This window comes from Camelus dromedarius, chromosome 15 (assembly GCF_036321535.1).
Source record: "Camelus dromedarius isolate mCamDro1 chromosome 15, mCamDro1.pat, whole genome shotgun sequence".
Lineage (NCBI taxonomy): Eukaryota > Metazoa > Chordata > Mammalia > Artiodactyla > Camelidae > Camelus > Camelus dromedarius.
The window spans coordinates 41,913,715-41,934,469 of NC_087450.1; the positions used below are offsets into that span (position 1 = coordinate 41,913,715).

General features: G+C 39.0%; 1 protein-coding gene across 2 annotated transcripts in view; it reads left to right on the forward strand.

Annotated features, from left to right (window-relative positions):
- The window catches only part of SRD5A2 (steroid 5 alpha-reductase 2), a 37,578-nt gene extending 17,824 nt beyond the window's left edge, over nucleotides 1-19,754 (forward strand). Inside the window, exons 2-6 of one of the 2 annotated variants that reach the window (XM_064494631.1) lie at nucleotides 8,943-9,106; nucleotides 12,897-12,998; nucleotides 15,416-15,566; nucleotides 18,071-18,222; nucleotides 18,709-19,754. In XM_064494631.1, the coding sequence (XP_064350701.1) occupies nucleotides 8,943-9,106; nucleotides 12,897-12,998; nucleotides 15,416-15,566; nucleotides 18,071-18,137 (484 nt within the window). In that variant the 3' untranslated portion in view covers nucleotides 18,138-18,222; nucleotides 18,709-19,754. The remainder of the gene's footprint in view (nucleotides 1-8,942; nucleotides 9,107-12,896; nucleotides 12,999-15,415; nucleotides 15,567-18,070; nucleotides 18,223-18,708) is intronic. The other variant, XM_064494632.1, reaches the window with a different exon arrangement.
- The last annotated feature ends 1,001 nt before the right edge of the window (nucleotides 19,755-20,755 follow it).

Sequence of the window (20,755 nt, forward strand, 5' to 3'; positions counted from 1 at the left end):
AAGACCATTTTCACCATTGGTCTTAGGCAAGCCCTCAGCTTTATACAGAGAAATTCTAATGATATACTACTTCCTTGCTTGGGGAAAGAAAGGAACACTTAGTCATTAAGTTCTACATTCAATTATGCTATTTAATTCTTTCAACAACCTTCTGAAGTTGGTACCATTATTACACTCCTTTTATCAGTGGGGAACTGAAGTTCAGAGGAGTTAAGTTGCCAAGGTCATTGTGGTAGTTAAAAAATATGTCCACAAATTTTTTGACTTGACTTCCTCTTGAAAAGATGGTACCCGATTCCCCTCTCTTTCAATGGGGCCCAGAATTTGTGACTTGCTTCTAGCAAATACAGTGTGGCAAAGTGATGGTGTGTGACTTTTGAGACTAAGTCACAAAAAAGATAACTTCTGTTGGTACTTCCTCTTGAATCATTTGTCCTGGGGGAAACTGCCACTATGTCATGAGGATACCTAAGCCACCCTTGGTTGAAGTCAGTGTGGAGAAGGCTCACATGCTGAGATGAGGTCTCTTGCCCACAGCTAGTACCAACTCTTCAGCCATATGAGTGAGCCATCTTGGAAGACTTCAGATAATTGAAGTCCTGGTCAACACCTTTAATGCAGTTTCATAAGGGACCCTGTTCCAGAACTGCCCAGCCAAGCCACTCTTGAATTTCTGACACATAGAAACTATGAGTAAAAATATGTTTGTTGGTGTTTTTAACCACTAAGTTTTGGAATTGTTTATTATGCAGCAATAAGTAACTAATATAGTTATATATTTAGGAAGTAGCATATCAACCATTTTAACTTTGCCACAGTTAATTAAATAGAAACAATGAAGTAGAAAGATGATGAATAAAATTTAGAGTAATCCACTACTTATTTTTTGCATGCTTTTTAACTTTCTCATTTATTTATTGAGTATTTTTACCCCAAGAATTATGTCAGCTTCTGGGTTAGCATTCACACAACTGAGCATCTCTTGTATCTACCACTTAGATCTGTGTATGTATGCCAGACTGGTGGTGTCAAAATCATCTGAAGAGCTTTCATAAATCCTCAAGAGAGTTTAATTTAGTAGGTGTAGTGATTTTGATACTGAGCCATATCTACTACTGATCTAGAGAATTTAGGCACTCTCTCCTAAGCCAGACAGAAAGAATCTTTCTGCACATGTACACAAACATAGCTGTTACAGCTAAAATAGATGCTCCAAGTCAGCCACCATTGTTCAGGACATATATACATGTGGACAATGTGTAATTGTTAATTAAACTTTTATTTTGAGATAATTATAGATTCATGTGTAATTATTAGAAATAACGCATAGAGATTCTGTATAATCTTTACCCAGTTTTCTCCAAAGGTAACCTCTCGCAATTCTATACTACAGTATCACAACCAGGATATTGATACTTTGGTAAAGGCAAGAGATAGAACATTTCCATCCACCAGGAGATCCTTAACATTGTCACACTCAAGCTCCTCCTGTTCTCAGCCCCACCTTAATCCCTGGCAATGACTAATCTCTTCTTCATTTCTATACCTTTGTGATTTCAAAAATGTTATATAAATGGCAGCATACAGTATGTAACCTTTTGGAATTAGTTTTTTTCATTCAGCGTAATTATCTGGAGATTCATGCATCTTGTTACATGTATCACTAGTTCATCTCTTTTTCTTGCTGAATAGTATTCTATGGTATGGATATACCTCAGTGTATTTAATCACCCATTGAAGGACATCTGAGTTGTTTCCAGTCTTTGACTATTATGAATAAAGTTGCTATAAACATTCATATCCACGTTTTTGAAAAACGTAAATTTTTATTTCTCTGGGTTAAATGCCCAGGAATGCAATTCCTAGGTAATATGGCAGGTTCATGTTTAGATTTTGAAGAATAACTGCCCTACTGTTTTCCAGAGTGGCTTTTTTTTTTTTTTTTGAAATTGTGAAGCAAACGTTTTTATGAAGCAAAAAACATTAGCTTTTTGAAGTATGTTCTCCAATTATATGTCAGAAATTATAGCTGTTAAGTAAACTGAATAAACACAGTAAAATTATCACATGAGAGTAAAAATTATCTTATTTATGTCTATGGATGGAGAGATGATTGATGGATAGATAGATATGGGATAGATATGCAGATATATTCATCTTCAGTGTTTTTCCTTACAAGCTTTAAAAAATAGTGATTGTTAAGCCAAAGTAATTACTGACAAGTCATCTAAACTAAGCTAAGTAACAGAAACTACAATAAAAAAAATAACAGCTCTAATTTAAAACAAAACAAAATGAGCATAATCCAATGCTATTTCCCTGAGATATCTAAGGAAATGAATGATTTCTCAATATTTTGTAATTTTAAAAAGTATTGGATTTAAATAAAGTGCTTTGGCATGTCATGAAAAGTGAATGCATTCAATTCATTCCCACCTGTACATTCCCAACAGCATTGTATGTGATGCAATTTCTTCATGTATTTTCCACTATTTGGTGTTGTCAGTTTTTATTTTAGTCATTCTTACAGGTGTGCAATAAACCTCATTGTCACTTTAATGTAGATTTCCCAAAGGTTAATGATGTTGAACATCTTTTCATGTGCATATTTGCCATGTGTATATAATAAATCATAGGTAATGTGTCTGTTTATGTCTTTGCCCACTTTCTGATTTAATTTATTGTTTTTTATGTTGAGTTTTGAGAGTTCTTTATTCTGAATTCTAGTTCTTTGAAAATAAGTGGTTTGCAGATATTTTCTCCAATGTATAGCTTGTACTTTAATTCTCTTAATGGAGTCTTATGAAAAGGAAAATTTTAAAAATTTTGGTAAAATGCAGTTTATGAATTTCTTTTCTTTTTTTAAAAAAATTTTTTCTTTTATTGATGGTGCTTTTGGTATCAAGTTTAAGACCTCTTTGCTTAGCCCTAGATCCTGAGAATTATGTCCTGGTTGAAAGGCTATTTTCCTCTATTTAATTGCTTTTCCATTTTTATGTTAAAAACCAGGGGGGCCTACTTGTGTGGGTCTTTTTCCGGGTTTTCTGTTCCATTGATCGATGTGTCTGTCCTCCACTTACACCACACAGTCTCAATCACTGTACTATACAGTAAGTCTTGAAATCTGGTGTGCTAATTCCTCCCACTTTATTCTTTTTAGAGTATTTTAGCTGTCAAAGTTCCTTTACCTTTCCATATAAATTTTATAATTATGTTGTCTATGTTTATAAAAAATCCTAAAAACCTTATTAAATCTAGAATTTAATAGGAGTTTTATTATCAATTTGGGGATAATTGGCATCGTTACTATGTCAAGACTTTTAATCCATGAACATAGTATATCCTTATTTATTTAAATCATCTTTAATTTCTCTCATTAATGCTTTGTAGTTTTCACATACAAATCCTATATGTATTTGGTTAGATTTACACCTAAGTATTTTATGTTTTGAACTATAGGAAATGTTACTTTGTATTTTTAATTTCAGTAACGTTATGTTTATTAATAGCATTTGGACATGTAATTGTATATATTGTATCCTGAAAACTCGCTGAATTCACTTTTTAGGAGTTTTGGTTTTTATTTTTTGTATATTCTTTAGGATTTTCTAGAGACGATCATGTCATTTTCAAACAGGAACAGTTTTATTTCTTCCTTTCTGATCTGTATGCTTTTAATTTTTTTCTCACCTTATTGCAGTGACTACAATTTCCAAAACTCTGTTAAATCAGAGTGGTGAGAACAGACATCTTGTTTCGTTCATGATCTTTGAGTGAAAACATTCAGTCATTGACCATTAAGTATGTTAGCTGTAGGTATGCTTTATCAAGTTCAGAAAGTTTTTTTTTTTATTCCTGCTTTCTCTGGGTTTTTAAAAAATCATTAAAAGGTATTGGATTTCATCAAATTTTTTTACAATGATTGATATGATCAGAATATTTGTCTTTTTATTCTGTTAAAATGTTGAATTGCATTGATTGATTTTAAAGTATTGAACCAATCTTGCATCCCTGGAATAAACCTATACCCGGTCATGCTGTGTGATTCTTTTTACATATTGCTGAATCATGTTTGTTAATAGTTTGTTAAAGATTTTTGTATCTATATTCATGGGCTTTAGTGGCTTGTTTTTTTTTAATCTTTGTACTGCATTTTGCTGGTTTCTGTATCAGAGTAATAATTAGCTTTATAAAATAAAGAGATTTTGAAGAATTAGTGTTAATTTTTCTTTAAACTGGTAGAATTCTCCAGTAAAACTATTTGGACCTGGAGATTTCTTTTTCGAGAAGTTTTAAAATTATGAGTTAAGTCTCCTTAATAGTTATAGGGCTAATCAAATGATTTATTTCATTAGGTTGAGTTGTGATAGCTTGTGTTTTTCAAGGATTTAGTCCATTTCATCTAAACTGTCAAATTTATGTATGTAGAGTTGTTCATAGTATTTCTTTAGTATCTTTTTGATGTTTGTATGTTCTGTAATGTAATCCCGTTTCTTTCCCAATTATATTTTCTCTTTTTCTTAATTATTCTTATTAAAGGTATATTTTATTCATCTTTTCAAAGAATAGTTTTTTGTTTTATTCATTTTCTTACTGTTTTACTATTTTGAATTTTGTTGATTTTTCCTCTTTTTTATTGCCTTCTGCCACCTTTGGGTTTATTATCCTCTTTTTTCCCTTAGAGTCTTAAGGTGGAGGTTTTGAGACCTTTTCTATTTTCTGTTGTATGTGTTTAGTGCTACACATTTTTCCCAGAGCACTGATTTAGCTGTGTCCTGCAAATTTTGATACATTATATTTTTCATTTTCATTGAGTTCAGTATAGTTTTTTATTTCCCTTGAGGCTTCCTCTGTGAACCATAAATTATTTGGAATTGTGTTGCTAAGTTGCCAGGTTTTGGAGATTTTCTTGTCATTTTCCTGTTTTATAGAGATGGTGAGATGTGTGTGACCAGATTCTGGAAACATTTTTGAAGGTAGAGCTGACAGGATTTACTAATAGATTTTGTGTACTGTATGGGAGAGAGAGAAAGAGAGAGAAAGAAAGGCAGAAAAGGGAGAGAGAGAATAGGAGAAGTCAGTGGTGGTTTAATGTCCTCAGTCCAAGCAAGTGGAAGAATGAATTTGCCATTTATTGAGATGGCACAGGTTCAGGGAAGTGCAGGTTTGGGGAAGTGTGGGGAATCAGGGCTTTGGGTTTGGATGTATTAAATTTGAGACACCCTTTAAGCTAGATGTCTAGTAGGAAGTTGGCTATATAAGCCTGAGTTCAAGAACTGCAGGCATCCTATCCTGCCTGGAGGCATAAAATTTGGGAGTTGTCATTCTATAGATGATATTAAAAGATACAGGACTAGATGCGATTACATCTACAGTGGGCATAAATAAAGAAGAAAAGAGTCCTGAGCCCTGGGGCACACCAATATTTAGAGGTCAAGGGGTTGAAGAGAAACCAGCAAAGGAAAATTAGAAGAATCAGTGAAGCAGGAGAACCAAGAGAAAGTGGTGTGCTGGCTGAAAGCTGAGTGAGACAGTGTTTCCAGAAGGATGGAGTGATTAACTTGTCAAGTAAGAATAGAGCTGAAAATTGGCTCTTGGATTTGGAAGCGTGGAGGTTTCTGGTGGTCTCGCTAAGATCAGTTTGTTGGAAGGGGAGGAGGGAGGAAAAAAGGAAGAGAAGACAACGATGGCAAGCATAGACAACTATTTGGAGGAGTTTTAGTGTAAAGGAAAGCAGAAAAATGGGGTAGTGGATAAAGGGGGAGATGAGGTTGAGCAAGGAGTTACTACTGTATGTAACAAGTAAATATATATATGGAAGCCTTGTATTTAGATATAGAATCTGAATTTATTTTGATTGACAATGAAGTCTAAAATTTCATATAGTGAGAAGTCTTCAATAGGCTTGATAATCTTAGCAATAGCATTTATATTTGAAGAAGATTTAGTTAAATATGAGATGGTCTATGCAAGATGTATAATTTTAAAGGTTGTTTCTTTAGTTTAATTTGGATTTGCAATTTCAGTTAGCCCTTTCCAGTAAGAGTCCCCCCAAATGAATATTTACCTAGCAGTGATAGAAAACTTTATCTTTACAGAGTACTTACCAGACTCTGTATCAGAATAAACACGGAAGAATGAGAATGTACATTAGAGGTATAGAAAGGAATGAAAGTAAAGTGGTCCCAAACCCCAGGGTAACTGAATCTTGGGCCATATTGGGACCTGAAGGTGACATTCACATGCAACCCTCCACAGCACTGATGGTCAGCCTCTTGGCCAACTCTACTCCCCTTCCTTTTCATTTTTTTTAAAAAATTGCTTTCTACACTGAAACGTTTATTTTAAATTGCTTCCAACTTTCCAGTAGCAAAGTCAGCAAAGTCCTTCAAATTAGAATCATTTTATTTGTTCTCCAAGACACTTGGTTTTCCAAAGCCTACAGCTAGGTTGTATTTCCCAATTTCCCAGTCACCCTTGCGGTTGGCTGGCACCAAAGGAATGAAGGTGGAAGTAATACATGCTGCTTTCAAGGGCCTCTGTGTGTGTGTTAGGGAAGTCCTTTAACAACCACCCATGCAGTTTACAACTCTACTTTAGCTTTACTTGCTTCTTGCCCAGACCTCAAGGTCAATGAGAGGTGAGAGCTTAGGATATTTCCAGGTTATCTTTTGAGCATGTGGATGGCTGTCTAGATTCCCAGAAATATATGTGAGATTTTCAAAGCCCCTCTGGGCATCTCATTCCTCAGTCTTTCCTTTTGAAATTTTGATTAGTCTAGTATTTGCCCCACCTGTTATCCATTGCCTCTGGTTAATGTGTTGCTAAAGTATTCAAAAACACATTCCCATCTCCGGAAACTTTTACCACTGGGTGGGTTTCAGTGAGGTGGAATAAAGACAAGCCTTTTGAGTGGAGTCTTCCAGGAACCACCCAGACAGGTGACTTCTTTGGGAATGAGATTTTGAAAGAGCTCCAATCCTGTTTTGCTCCCCCCTAATCCCAGAAATGGAGGTTATTACTTTTCAAACCTGTGCAGAGATGGAAAGTGGGAGATGAGACTAGGGTAAGTTAAAATGCCACAAAGCCTGTTGCTCTCCCTGAGAGCCAGCCATTTTCTCACCTAAATGCTCCCCAGGTTGCTGCAAGCCTTTGGTTAATATCCAGATTTCTGACTTTTTTTTTTCTTTTATGGAGTGGTGCTCTTGGAGGTCCTCCTTCTACCACTTCACACTTTTAATAAATTTTTAAATTTAAAAGTACAGTTGACCCTGAACAACGTGCGTGTCGGGGGCACCGGTCCTTCAAGCAGCTGAAAATCCACACATAACTCAGTCAGCCCTCCGGATCATGGTTCCTCAGCAACCTCCATTCCTCCATATCCAAGGTTCTGCATGTGTGAATTCAACCAACCCTGTATAGTGTAGTATTGTAGTATTTTTAAAAATCCACGTATAAGTGGACTTAAGCAGTTCAAACTTGTATTGTTTAAGGGTCAACTGTATTTCTCACTTTTGGGAGGGAGTGTTTCACAAGTTGCTTTTAAAGTTCACATGAAGAAATAAATCCTTGAAAATCCTTAAAAATAGTAATGGTATAAAAATAGCTCCACCTAGTATTAAGATAGCTTTTAAAAATACAATTATTAAAATAGTGTAGTACTGGTAGTAGTTAGATCAATGAAACAGAAACGGAAGTCCAGAAGAGGAACCAATATAAATGATAATTTAGTGTGTAATACCAATGGCAATGCATGTCAGTTAGAAAGAGAGGTTTAGTAACTTTACTAGCATTAGGAAAAAATTTAACTTGGATTATTATCTAACTTCTTACCACAAAGTAAGTTCCAGATACATCAAAGATATAAACATAAAATGAAAAAATCATTAAAATAATGAGAAAATAATCTTTGAGTAGGTATATTATGGAAGCAACCCAAATATCCATCAAAGTAAAATAGATAAACACATGTGGTATATTCATACATGACAATAATATACAATGAAAGTAAATGAACTGTAGCTATCCACAACATGCTTGAGTTTCAGAAACATAATGGTGAGTTTCCTTCTATATGGAATTAAAAATGAGCAAAATAAACTATATTTTTAGGGATGCATACAAATGTGGGAAAGTTGTAAAGAGGCAAAAGGAAATGATTATTACAAAAATCAGGATGGTGGTTACTTCTGGGGTGATGGCAATGTTCCATTTCTTGACTTGGTTAGTGACTTTATAGGTGTTTATTTGATGGTAATTCATTAAACTATTCACATAGGTTTATGAACTTTCCCCTATGATTGTTACATTACTCCAAAAAAGAAGAAAAATTATAAATAGGATGTAGTTCGATGTCTAGTATTTGGCATTGTATCGGGTGTATTTTTGTTTTGAGGTTATTTATATTTTTTAACATCTTCCGAGATTCCTCTAGATTCATAGTTCCTAACGTTTAGAGGAATCTCTCTCTTTTCTCAAAGAGTTCTGCATTCCACTTTCTAGGGAATGTTAGTGTCCATAATTAAATCATATTAGAGAGACATATGGAAAGCCATATGATTGAGTGGCTGCTGTCAAATGCCATTCCAGTGCTGCGTGGGGGTAACCAGGCTTTACTTTTCTTCTACTGTAATCTGGATTTCACTTCTAGATCTATATAAAGCTGATCCAATCCTCTGTTTATAGGATTGAATTTATTTATAAGGATGAAATTTACTTTTCAAGGCTGTGGTAATAGTGGCTACTATGCATTTTAATGAAACAAGACAAATAATAGCATAAATGATTGTTTTAGGACCAGGGAATAATGTTTTTTCACTGCATACATTTAAGGGAAATAGTTTTTAAAAATGGATTTGATGCGATTTCCTGTTGTTTCATCTCATTGTTTGATTTTTTTTTTTGAACAATGGATCCTGACCTTTCTCCTGTATATATCCCAGGACATTTGTTTACTCACTGCTCACTAGAGGGAGGCCTTTTCCAGTTGTATTCCTTTTCAGAGGCTTTGCCTTCTGCGTGGGAAATGGACTCCTCCAAAGCTACTATCTGGTTTACTGTGCTGAATACCCTGCTGAGTGGTACACAGACATACGGTTTAGCCTGGGTAAGTAAATCTGACCACTTCTCACCCACGCCCCAGTAAACATCCCTTCCCACAGGCTAAATCACCATCACCTCTCCCTGTCCTACTGCAGTAACCTCCCAAGGATTCCATCCTGCCCTCCTCTCACCTTTGTCTTTTCTCTGTATACAGCCTCAGAGATCTTTGCAAAACATCATTTCATTCCCCATCTCAAAACCTTCCAACACATTTCTGTTACTCTCAGGATAAAACACAAATTCCTTACCACTGCCTTTGAAACTCAAATGCTCTTGGTCCTGCCCCCTTTCCTGACTTAATTTCCTGTGTTCATTCACCTCATCTCCTGTGCTGTAGCCTCATTGGCCTTTCTGCTGGACCTGCAGCGGTCAAAGCCTGTCCTGCCCAGAGCTTTTGTACAGTCTAAACCTGTTGCCTAGAATTCCTAGCCCTGTATTTTGATGGAGCTTGGTCCTTCACTTTATTTAAGTCTCTGTTAATTCATACCGTCTCAGAAAGATTTTTCCTGACCACTTATCTAAAATAGTAAGTAGAAAACACTGATCATTGAATTTTTTTCATTATCTGCAGGAGGAACTAAAGTTCTTTACTAAAGTAAAGGTTCAAGTGTTTGTACATTATTTTGGCTCAAACTAAAAAGACAGAGATTATCCTTAATTTTCTTTACATCACACACCTCATTCTCTACATAAGCTTAGTACAGCTGCCTCTAGCTCCAAAATAGGTGCCAACGGGGCTCAGTTCTCCCTGACCGTACTAACTGTATCCTGGTGTGAGCCACGATGACCTCTTGCCTGGACTGCCACAGTGACCTTCAGACTAGCCTTCCTACCTCTGGTCCTGGCCTTCAGTAGCCCGTACTCCACACAACAGTCAGAGTGAACATTTGAAAACAAGAACAGCCAGAAGACTAGTTATGCGAATGCTAATACAGGCATACAATGGAGTATTCTGGAGCCACAGAAACAACCAGATAATGAAAAACAAAAGCAAGGAACATCTCTGTGCTCCTGTGGAGACATCTCCAGAACATGTGGTTAAATAAAAATAAAGTGTGCATGGTGTATATAGTATGCTGCTTTTTATGTAAAAATGGGATAGAAGGACAATGGCTGTGTGTATGTATAAAATTGGAAAAGGAAATATTGGATTGATAGAAAAGAAACTGATTTAAAAAAGGTTATCTCTAGGGTTTGGGATAAAAAGAATGGTAGGCAGAACTGTTTTTTAAGTATAGTTTTGTCCTTTGAATCATGGAACTTTACAATGCGCTCTAAAAAGATCTAAATGGAAGAAAGTCCCTTAACATTGAGAACAAACAAAAAATGTACCTAACTTCACAGTAAACTGGTAACATAGCCATACAGGAAAATGATTTTTGTCAGTTTATAGGAATTATAGAGAATAAAAAAATAAGTCAAATGCCACCATGTGGAAGTAAGCCAGTCTTATATAAAAAGGGGAGGACATTCTGAAGGACCACTGTCTGGTCTTTTCAAGAAGTCAGTGTCCTGGAAAAAAAAAAGTAAGGAGTCTAGTTTAGATTAAAATGGCCTTAAAGGATGTAATCACCAGGTGTCAGGTATGGTCCTATATTAGACTTTGGTTTACATGAACCATCTAGAAGAGGAATTCTGGGAAACTGGAATGTGCCTAGATATCACGTAAGATGAAGATCTGGAAGGAAATGCACTAGGTGTTTGATGGTGGGTTCTTGGGTGGTAGGAATTAAGTGTCCAGGTTTTCTTACTTTTGGTAATTAGTGTTTCATCTTACACAAAACATATATACTTCTTTTGTAGTAATAATAAACTGACATCTGATCCTACTTCTTCTCTGCTTAAAACCTGCCGATTGTTTACTATTGCACTTAAAAATCCAAACTCCTCACAATGGCCCATAAAGTTTGATGTGATTTTTTAAAGTTATCATCCTGTTCACATCTCCTTAATTTCCCCCATCTAGTTAAAGCATTAGCTGTGACACCTTTGTTTTTTTAGACATTCTAAACCTATACTAGCCTCAGGACCTTTGCACCTGTTAGTCCTGCTACCAGAACGCTCTCCCTCAGACCTTTGTATTCTCAGTATTCAAATCATAGGAAAGATGCCAAATCTTCAGAAAAGCTTTCCTTATTGACCTCATCTACAGTAGAGGTATTTCCTTCCCACCCCAATCCACTATCTCATTATCCTACTTTGATTTTCTGCTTTGTAGTGATATTATGTGATTTTTAATTTTTTCATTATTTTAATTCATTTCTGTGTTTCTCCACTGAAATGTCAGCTCTGTGAGAACAGACACCTTGGCTGTTTTTCTCACTACTGTACCCTTGGTGTTTAGTACAGTGCTTGGTATACATAGTAAGACCTCAATAAATACTATTTGAATAAATGAATGAAAGAATCAACACGTGAATGAAGTCTCATACCATCCTTGTAAGGCAGGTACTGTTAAAATCTGTATTTTACAGAGGAGAAAACTGAGGCTGAGAGAGGTTAAATGAATTGTCCAAGGACACACAGACATTGAAGCTAAGGTGCTTGCTTTTCCACTGCTATATGTGCTATCTCTCCACCCCTTTCCCTCCCTCCACTGACGTCCCCTCCCAGGTTCCCTTTCTTCCAGGCTAATGATCTTTTGATTAGACAAGATTGAAAATTGTTGTTTCATATAACAGCAAATGTGGTGAGAGTAGATCTGTTTCTAATTCAGTTGTTCTTGCTTTTTGCCTGAAGTATTTTGATCAGCACAAATACACTTGGCTGAGAGATCGGGTTGGGCATCCTTGTGGAACAGTGAGTGTTTCTGGGCCCATTGGGATATAAGACCAAGCATGCCTGATCCTAGCTCTCCTCACCTCGGACCAGGGTCCTTTCTGTACCAGCAAATGGAGAAGGGGAGTGTATGTATGAACCAGCAGCAGTGGAAACCAGTTTGCTAGGTGCCAAGCTCTCCAGTTACTTCCATGAGAATGGATATGTCAATCAGTAATGCTCTCAGCAATAAGTGACAGAAAACCAGCTCTAAGTGACTTAAATAACTACGATTTTACATTTTTTACATAACAAGAATGTCCAAAGGTAGGTGGTGTCTGCATTCCTTCAGTTGTTTGTTGGTGTCATTAAGGTCCCAGGAACTTTCTTTCCATTCCACTGTTCTCAGCATATTTACCTCTAGTCCTCATGATAGCCACTTCATGGTTTTGCAAGACAGTTCCTGTGGCTCAAGACATTGCATCTGGCAACAAAGGAAGAGGGAGGCTTTAGAAGCAGTTTCCATCTGCCCCCTTTATTGGAAAAGCAAAATATTTCCAAGGAAGCCCCCAGAAGACTTCTCTTTACATCCTCTTTGCAGAACTAGGTCACAAGAACTAGCTTCCAGCCCTCCAGCCTCTATAGTGGAAGGTGGCAAAGAAGAAGGGGTTGGAATTGGCTGTTGAGTTTGCTGACCATGGTTTGATTATTTGTGAATGAGCTGAAGGCTTGCTGTCTATTCGTTTATTTTATTTACTTATTTATGTAAGTATTGGGTGATGGTGGTGCCTCCCTCGCCCCTCTCCCACTTGCTGCCATCACTTGCCGCTGTGCATTTTTAGTCTTGGTCTATGACATTCAAACCTGGGGCCAGGGTTAATTGCCTGCTCCCTCCTTTTTCCCCCCACCTCTGTATCATTCTTAGAATTCAAAGTTAAGTGCCTTTCCCTTTATTTTTAGGAAAAAAAACTTAGCTTGGGAGAAAAACGCCAAAATCAGAATAACTTTTTAACTTCTTCCCTCTCTTCTTTGCCAAGGTGTCTTCTTATTTATTTTGGGAATGGGAATCAACATTCATAGTGACTATATCCTGCGCCGGCTCAGGAAGCCTGGAGAAACCACCTATAGGATCCCACAAGGTAATGTCCCCCTGCCCTCCAGGTTCCCACTCTTCCTTGGGAGACTACACCAGGAATTATGCTGTGAGTGACAAGTGGAGAGGGGACAGACAGGGCACAAACAACCCCGTATCCCAATTTCCCCCGACCTCTCCTCCATATCCTATTCTACTCCACCATACATTTGCATTTCTGATCTGAACTTGAAAAATCAAGAGTAGTACAAGTAGTACAAGAACCTCAGGAAGGTTCATGACCACAGTACCCTTAAGGGGAGGGGAGTGTGAGATTTGGGATAGGATGGAGGAAGGCTGCCACTTCGTTGGAGTAGGTGAGATTACTGTGCCGCATTAGGGTTCTCCAGAAACATAGAACCAGTAGGAATAGATGTAGCTTAGCTATCGATGTAGATATTGATGAAGGTATTTATTATAAGGGATTGGCTCACATGGTTATGGAGGCTGAGAAATCCCATGATCAGCCGTCTGCAAGGTGGAGACCCCGGAGAGTAGGTGGTGTAATTTCTAGCTTGAGTCCCAAAGCCTGAGAACTAGGAGAGCTCACTGTGCAAGTTCCAGTCTGAGTGCAGGGGACCGATATCCCAGCTCAGAAACAGAGCAGACTCTCCCTTACCCTGCCTGTTGTTCTGTTCAGGCCTCTGGTGGCCTGGATGCCCATCAACACTGGGGAGGACAATCTGCTTTACTCAGTCTGGATTCAGAAATCATCTCCCCAGAAAAAGCTTCACAGACACACCCAGAAATAATGATTAACCAAATGTCTGGGCACACTAATGGCCCAGTCAAGTTGACACAAAAAATTAACCATCCTACGTACAGAGTGTTGATCCTTCCTGGGTTAGCAAATAAAGGTAAATCATGCACGACCGACAGATCTGTCCTCTTCAGCAAGTCTCGTTAGACTTTCTAGTGCGTCGCCAGGGGTAGTGTTTGTGCATTTCTTGCCATCTGTATGTTCTTAAAGCTTCAGAGGAGCCATATTTATCTAGTCAAAAATTAGCATGGGAAATCTCACAAATGCATTTTCAAAGATAAAGGTGCAGAATATTTGAAATCCTAACTATTCCTAAGTAACCAGGATGTGAAGTTGACAAATATAAGCAGGTGGGAGTGAATTAGTCCAAGTCATCCTTCAGTATTTTTAGGGGGGTTTTAGTGTAGGTCAGTGACTCTTCACCTTTTTTGATGTAAATATAATCCTTTATTTACATTAAAAATAAATGAATTATGACATGGGGTTAACACAGATTAATATCTACTGATTACAAAAACAATGACAAAGCTACTTTGGATTCAATAACACATTTAAATAAATTTGCATGTTGCTAACACCCTAACAGTATCTATAACAAGCAGAAATAACTGTAGGTTGAGATCTATACTGTTTGCTATATTCATAGACTGTTTATAGACCTTTCGCAATAGGCCAGTGGTTCCTTCTGGGATCTGGGGAATTGCAGGTCAAGAACTGCTGAGGCAATGCCACCCTTAAGGAAGATAACTTTAAGGGGCTTTGATTTTTTTAAGTCTTCACTCAGTAACTAGACAAATAGAGAAGAGCAGAGGAACTTCTTAAAAGCTCGATTGCCAAGCTTAGTTTCCAGCTGTTAAGTTAGGTTAGAGAATGGTTTAAAAACAAGATATTCTTTATATAATATGGAAAGAAAAAGAATTGTTCTGGTTAAAACTTTCCCAGTCTAGTGTGGGACAGAAATTCTAAGTGTAGAAATATTCACTGTCATTAGAATGTGTTGGTTTCTAGACATAGTTTTGAGATCAGAAATAGTGGTTGGAGAGAAAAGGAAACCTTTAAAATCAGTACAGACTCCCGAGCCTTGAGGAGGGCAAACGCCTGCAGCTCCCACTCCGCACCTGAAGCTTAAACAGAGGGAACTGCTTTGCGTGAGGGGAGGGCAATGGCCAGAGGGGAGTCTGGTTACTTCCCACATCAGTTCAGGTTTTTATTATTTTCACGGCGTGTGTTGTTTCACTTTTGTGACTGTGAACAGTGATGTGGTCTGACGGGCAGTGTGGGTGTCCAGGGAAGGAGTGAGAAGGTGAGAGGCGGTTGGAAATGTTACTTGATAGAACGGAACAAACCGCAGACCTCCTGCAGCTCATCCTTGTCCTGTTCAGAGCCAGTGGTCCAGCAGTTGTTAGAGAGTGGATGGAGCCCATGCGGCAGTTGGGGCCACTCCTCATGACTCTAGGATGTTCTGAGGGCTACCGGCTGCCGAGGCTTTGTTTTCCCTTCTCCCCGGGAGGATTCCACCAAACTCCCATGGCTGTGAAGGCAGTCTCCAGCCCCACATCAGGCCTGGATGCCCTCCAGGCCTGTATTTTGGAACAAAGCAGAGGGGTTTTAACAGGGCAGTGATCCAGTTCTGGTGATTGACTTGTTCATTCTTCTGCACGCAGGTGGCTTGTTCACGTATGTTTCTGGAGCCAATTTCCTTGGTGAGATCATTGAATGGATTGGCTACGCCCTGGCCAGTTGGTCCCTCCCAGGACTTGCGTTTGCATTCTTCTCACTTTGTTTCCTTGGGCAGCGAGCTTTTCACCACCATAGGTAAACTTTTCAGTCAAGGTGGCAGCCTCCACGTTGCTTTCTTCTCTGAACAGGCTTTTATTAACACACAGAGTCAGATTTAGAAACCTAAGAGATTTATTTTTTACAAGGTAAGGTTGATACAATAGTCCAGACTAGTAAACTCTGACTTCTTAGGTTTTCACTGAATTTTCAATTTAGCTGGGTGGCAGTAGCAGTAACTTTTTTTTCTATGAGCAAAATCAAACCTACATACACAGGGCACTCAAGGTGACTTGGGAAGCCATGTGCCGCCTTGTTGAAGAAGGCTTCCCAGAGAGAAGCACTTTGTGTCCAGGTGAGTTAGTTCACCTGTGCTCTGTGTGCTCCTATCAGGCTTACCTGGCAATGGCTACTGTTTGGCAGTGGGCTGTAGGTAAGAGTCAGGAGGTACAAGACATAGCTTCCATTTCCATGCTTCAGTTCAGTTCACCTCCACCACACCTGTCCAAGTGTGTTCCATGGGTGGGACCATGGGTGGCACTTTCCAGAACTTCAGAGGGAATTCTCAGGTGCAGCCAGGGTTGAGAACCACCGGGAAAAAGCACTAGCCCTGTGTCTAGTGTGGCTGCTGTTTTGATTCTAAGTTTGGTGCTAACAGTTCAGGTCATCACAGAGCCCTGGAAACTCCAGGATTATCTTCCCAGGATCTGTATAATACCAGGGCTTATTTTGGAACTCTTCTCCTTCCCCTACCCAGATCCTCCATAAATTCTAATCAGGGGCATTGCTGGCTTTCTGGGAAGGTAGGATCAACAGTTGGGTACTCGTGTCGTGCAATCTCAGGACTGTGCCATTTACTGGTGAATTCTGGGAATTGCAGGGATTTAGACTCCCCTGCAGGTACAGCCTGAAGCTTTACTAACCCCCACTTCCTTCCCATCCCCTGCACCTGGGATGGGGTGGGGACAGAAGAGCTAACTAAAAGTTAACTAAAAAGGTTACATACTAAGTTGCTATTATGCTCGACTAATGTTCAGCTAATGATTAATTTCATAGTTTTGAAGGTTAAGCTGAGAATGAATTCTTTTCCTTGAGTGCAATTTATGCAGGGAGCTGTCGGAAGTGAATCAAACAGCAGCTCTCCTGGGCTTGGTGGGGAAGGGGACCAGAGGGTCCCCAGCCTGTAAGAGAGTCAGCGTAACAGTTGTCTCCCTTTCAGGTAGGGCCTGTGGCCCACCAGACTCAGAGTGGTGAGGGAGAGGACAGGGCATTGCCAGCATTTGAAGGGGCCCTGGTCAGGGGAGGGACAGCATTTTCACCAGAGGATTCCAGCTGGTGCAACAGCAAAATCCAAACTGAGGTCCTGTCCTGTTATGTCAGGCAGCTTCAGAGGGAAGACAAGAGGGCCTCTTTTTTTTTAATAGGGCTAACTGGGGTTTGTGAGAGGCAGCTCTGCAGACTTCATATCACAGCACGGAAAGCCAGCCACCTCCTGTGATGTATTATTACTATTTGTACCCCAGTTCAAACTAAGGTACTTGTGCAGAGTGTTAGTTCAGAGAAAAGCCTGGTCACTTAAAGAGAAAGCCTTTTTACGAGATGTATTAGTCTCCTGGGGCTGCTGAAACAGATGACCACAAAATGAGTGGCTTAAAAGAACAGAAATTTATTCTCTCATAGTTCTGGAGGCAGAAGTCTGAAATCAGGATGTGGGCAGAGCCATGCTCTCTGAAGGCTCAAGGGAGGAATCCTCCCTTGCCTCTTCCTAGCTTCTGGCAGTGGCAGTAATCCTTGGTGTTCACGGCTTATAGCTGCATCACTCTAATCCCTGCCTCTGTCTTCTCCCCTGTGTGTCTGTCTCTGTGTCGCTTCTTCCCCTTCTCATGAGAATGCCAGTCATAGTGGCTTAAAGGCCCACGTTGCTCCAGTATGACCTCATCTTAACTTAATAAATTATATCTGCAATGACCCTATTTTCAAAATAAGGTCACATTCTCATATACTGAGGGGTTAGGACTTCAGCATATATTTTTAGGGGGATACAATTTAACCCATAAGAAGGTAACATTTTCTTGGCATTCTCAGGCCTCATGAAGGGCTATTTTCCTGGGAACATGACTAGTTGTCTAGGGTTAACCTTGCCCATGCTCTTTTGGGTCTCTTGTTCCTTGTATTTCTCAACTGAATCCATTGGGTACTTCTTTCTGGCTGTGACATTTGTTTTACTGGGCGAAATATACACGACATAAAATTTACCATTTTAAGACAATAAATTTACCATTCATTGGCATCAAGTACATGCACCATGTTGTACAGCCATCACTGCTGTCCTCTGGCTGTTACTTTTTATTTCTCAACACAAGACACTTCAGCACTTAAAACAGATTGGAGACAGGACAGAGGAAGATTACAGATGGCCATCTGGAAAAGTCAGGCTCTGAATAACTGGGGGCTGATTTATGTCAGGGATTTCAGACAGATGAAACCTCAGTCGTTGACCACAGTTTGGTTATATTTATAATTATTCCTTTCTTGTCTTTTAGGTTCTACCTCAAGATGTTTGAGGACTACCCCAAGTCTCGGAAAGCTCTCATTCCATTCATCTTTTAAAGAAACCAAATGGAAAAGGGACCAGGCTGTTCAACAATCCTGTCGAAAACCATCAAGCTGCTGAACATGTAACTTCCCGCTGTGTGTATGTAATAGTAGGTCTCTCATGTTCTGGCAGCCAGCCTAAGGGTCTGCCTTGGTCTCTTTAGTGTTTCCTCCCTCCCTTCCCGGGGATCTCTATCCTAATCTCCTACTGAAGCTTCAGCAAGACCCTTTACCACGTACAGACACCTGCTGCTTAGCTATTCCTCCTAGAAAGTGCGAACTTCCCTGTATGTCTTTTTCTTTGAATGACCCGAGTACACGTGGCTTTGTATCTTTTCTGTGTCAATGTAAAATACCCCTGTTGTCAAGAAGGTTTTGAGTTGAGGATAGTGCCTGTAGAATTTGTTAAACGTATGCATTTGAGCCCTGTACAAATCAGCAGAGATTGAAATTCTGAAGCTGCACAGACCCAGAGCAAATCTTCTCCCAAATGATAACCCAGTCACATCTTCCTTTTCCTTAGTTAATTATGAAAGATGTGAAATGATTTAAGTAGACTTTTAATAGAGGAACCCTCTCTTCACAGTGCTGAAATGCAACGAGGCATTGACCCGATTTCAAAGTTGTGCATTGTCCCAGTACCTCTGTCTTCCTGAAGAGTCCATGGTTTCTTTTAGAGATATCATAGCCTAACCCAGAAAACTCGGGTGGGTTTTTTTTGAAGGTCAGGTTTTAATGAACACAAAGAAGAGTACATGACTCTGGTTGACTACAGAGAGGATTAGTGTTTCACAACACACTGTAAGGTCTCATATTCTTGGAAACTGGTGGAAATATCCAAATAATGAAAGTGTTAGATGAGGAAAATTACCGAGTAAGAGCATATGCCACTTGCCTTGCGGAGACATGTGCAGTGAAAATGAAGCATCACAGAAGCACCCAGCAACTCTTCTCTTCTGGACTTTCTGCATCACAGTCCTCAGGATCTAATCAAGAAGGCATGTCTTGGGGTACCTTGAACATCATTCCTCTAAAGTCCTGGGGACAGAGCCTGAAAACTGTAACTGGAGGGACATCTCTGGGAAGAAAACCTGTCTTTTGGCTCCATCAGTGTTTCACTCATAGTTTGGTTTTCTTTCTTTTTTTTATATATTCAAGATTTCCAAACTTTAAAAATTAGATTTCTACATTTTTTAGCTTCCTTTAAAACATCTTGGCCAGAAGAGCCTGCTAAGAACTGGGATGATCAGCTGGTACATATTAGAATTTGTGACCTCTGTGGAGGGGTCACCATCACGTGGGTGCTGAGGCTGGGCTCTCTAAGGAAGGGGCTGAACATTCGTCTTCAGAACATAATGGTGATATTTGCCTCCTCAGGTCTAGGTTTGTGGCAACTGTTGGTAATATGTAGCAGACCCCTTCGAGAAGTGAGAACCAGTTTTGTCAGATGCGGTGCTAAGAACTGAAATTTACTAGATAAAACACACAAGGCACTCAGAAGATCTGAAGAGTATGTAGATTACTGAAGAATACAAATTGTCATCATATAAATACGTGTTTTACTGTTTATTAAATGCCTCTCGAATCATGTATGTTAAGTAACCTTTTTTAATTAAAAGATCCCGAAACTCATGAAGATTTTCATAAGGTGTTAATCTGTGTTTGTTCACCCTTTTTTCTGTTTTTTTTGCTGGTGTTGCTTCCTTTTTCTCTTCTTTTCATTTTGCCAATTTGACATTCAAGACTCTGAGCTGAAAATAAAAGAGAAATATAACTTATAGAGCTTGTCAACCACAGCTCAGATCTCCAGGCAGGTGCAGTAAAGATGCAGGAGAACATGCTAAGGCTGGATGCCACCCCCAGTGTTCAGGAGCACACAGGAGAGTGGGGAAAACACATTCAGTGAAATAAAGTTTAAGGGGTAGTGTGGGTTCTGCGAAATAAAAGATTTCCCATTCTCTCCATGACATTGAAAACTGCCTTTATGAAATCCTTTATCTTATTTCCATATGAAACATCGGGTTGGTCCTTGAAATGTAGTAAGTGCTCAATAAAGGGTAGCAACTATTTATTCGCCTGGTGTGTGAAATCTCAACGGAACTGCTCTTAGCAATTGCATGTTTTTGCCACTAGAGGGTTCTCTCCAGAATTTTTTTTAGGCCAACCCTGATTTACTAAAGTAACTTACACGTTTGGAAATGTAAGGAACTTTATCGTCCTTTCAAGTTAACATGAACATGGACCTTCTTAATTTAATACAGTGTAGAATAAGCTTCATGTAATCTTAAATATTCTCTCGATGACTGCAGTGTACAGTTTTCAACCCAGTTTCTCTTTTAGGGCTACAATGTGTTTGCAGATGGAGTACAATAAAGGTCTGAAGTCTTGCTTGTTCCCAGACATATTTCTCTCTTCTCCTAAGACTAGAGTGCAACAAAAATATGGTTAATTTAGGTTTCTGTGGAGTGGTTTTTGAAACGAGGTGCTAAAATATGACTGGCTTAGCTAACCAGATACTATGCCTGACTCCTGCCAAAACTTTCATGGAGGAAATGTTTTCCCACTGCCCTTGTAGGAGGTTTTGTAATGCTTTGTTTGTTTTCAGAATTAAAGAGCCAAAGCACATTTAAGTC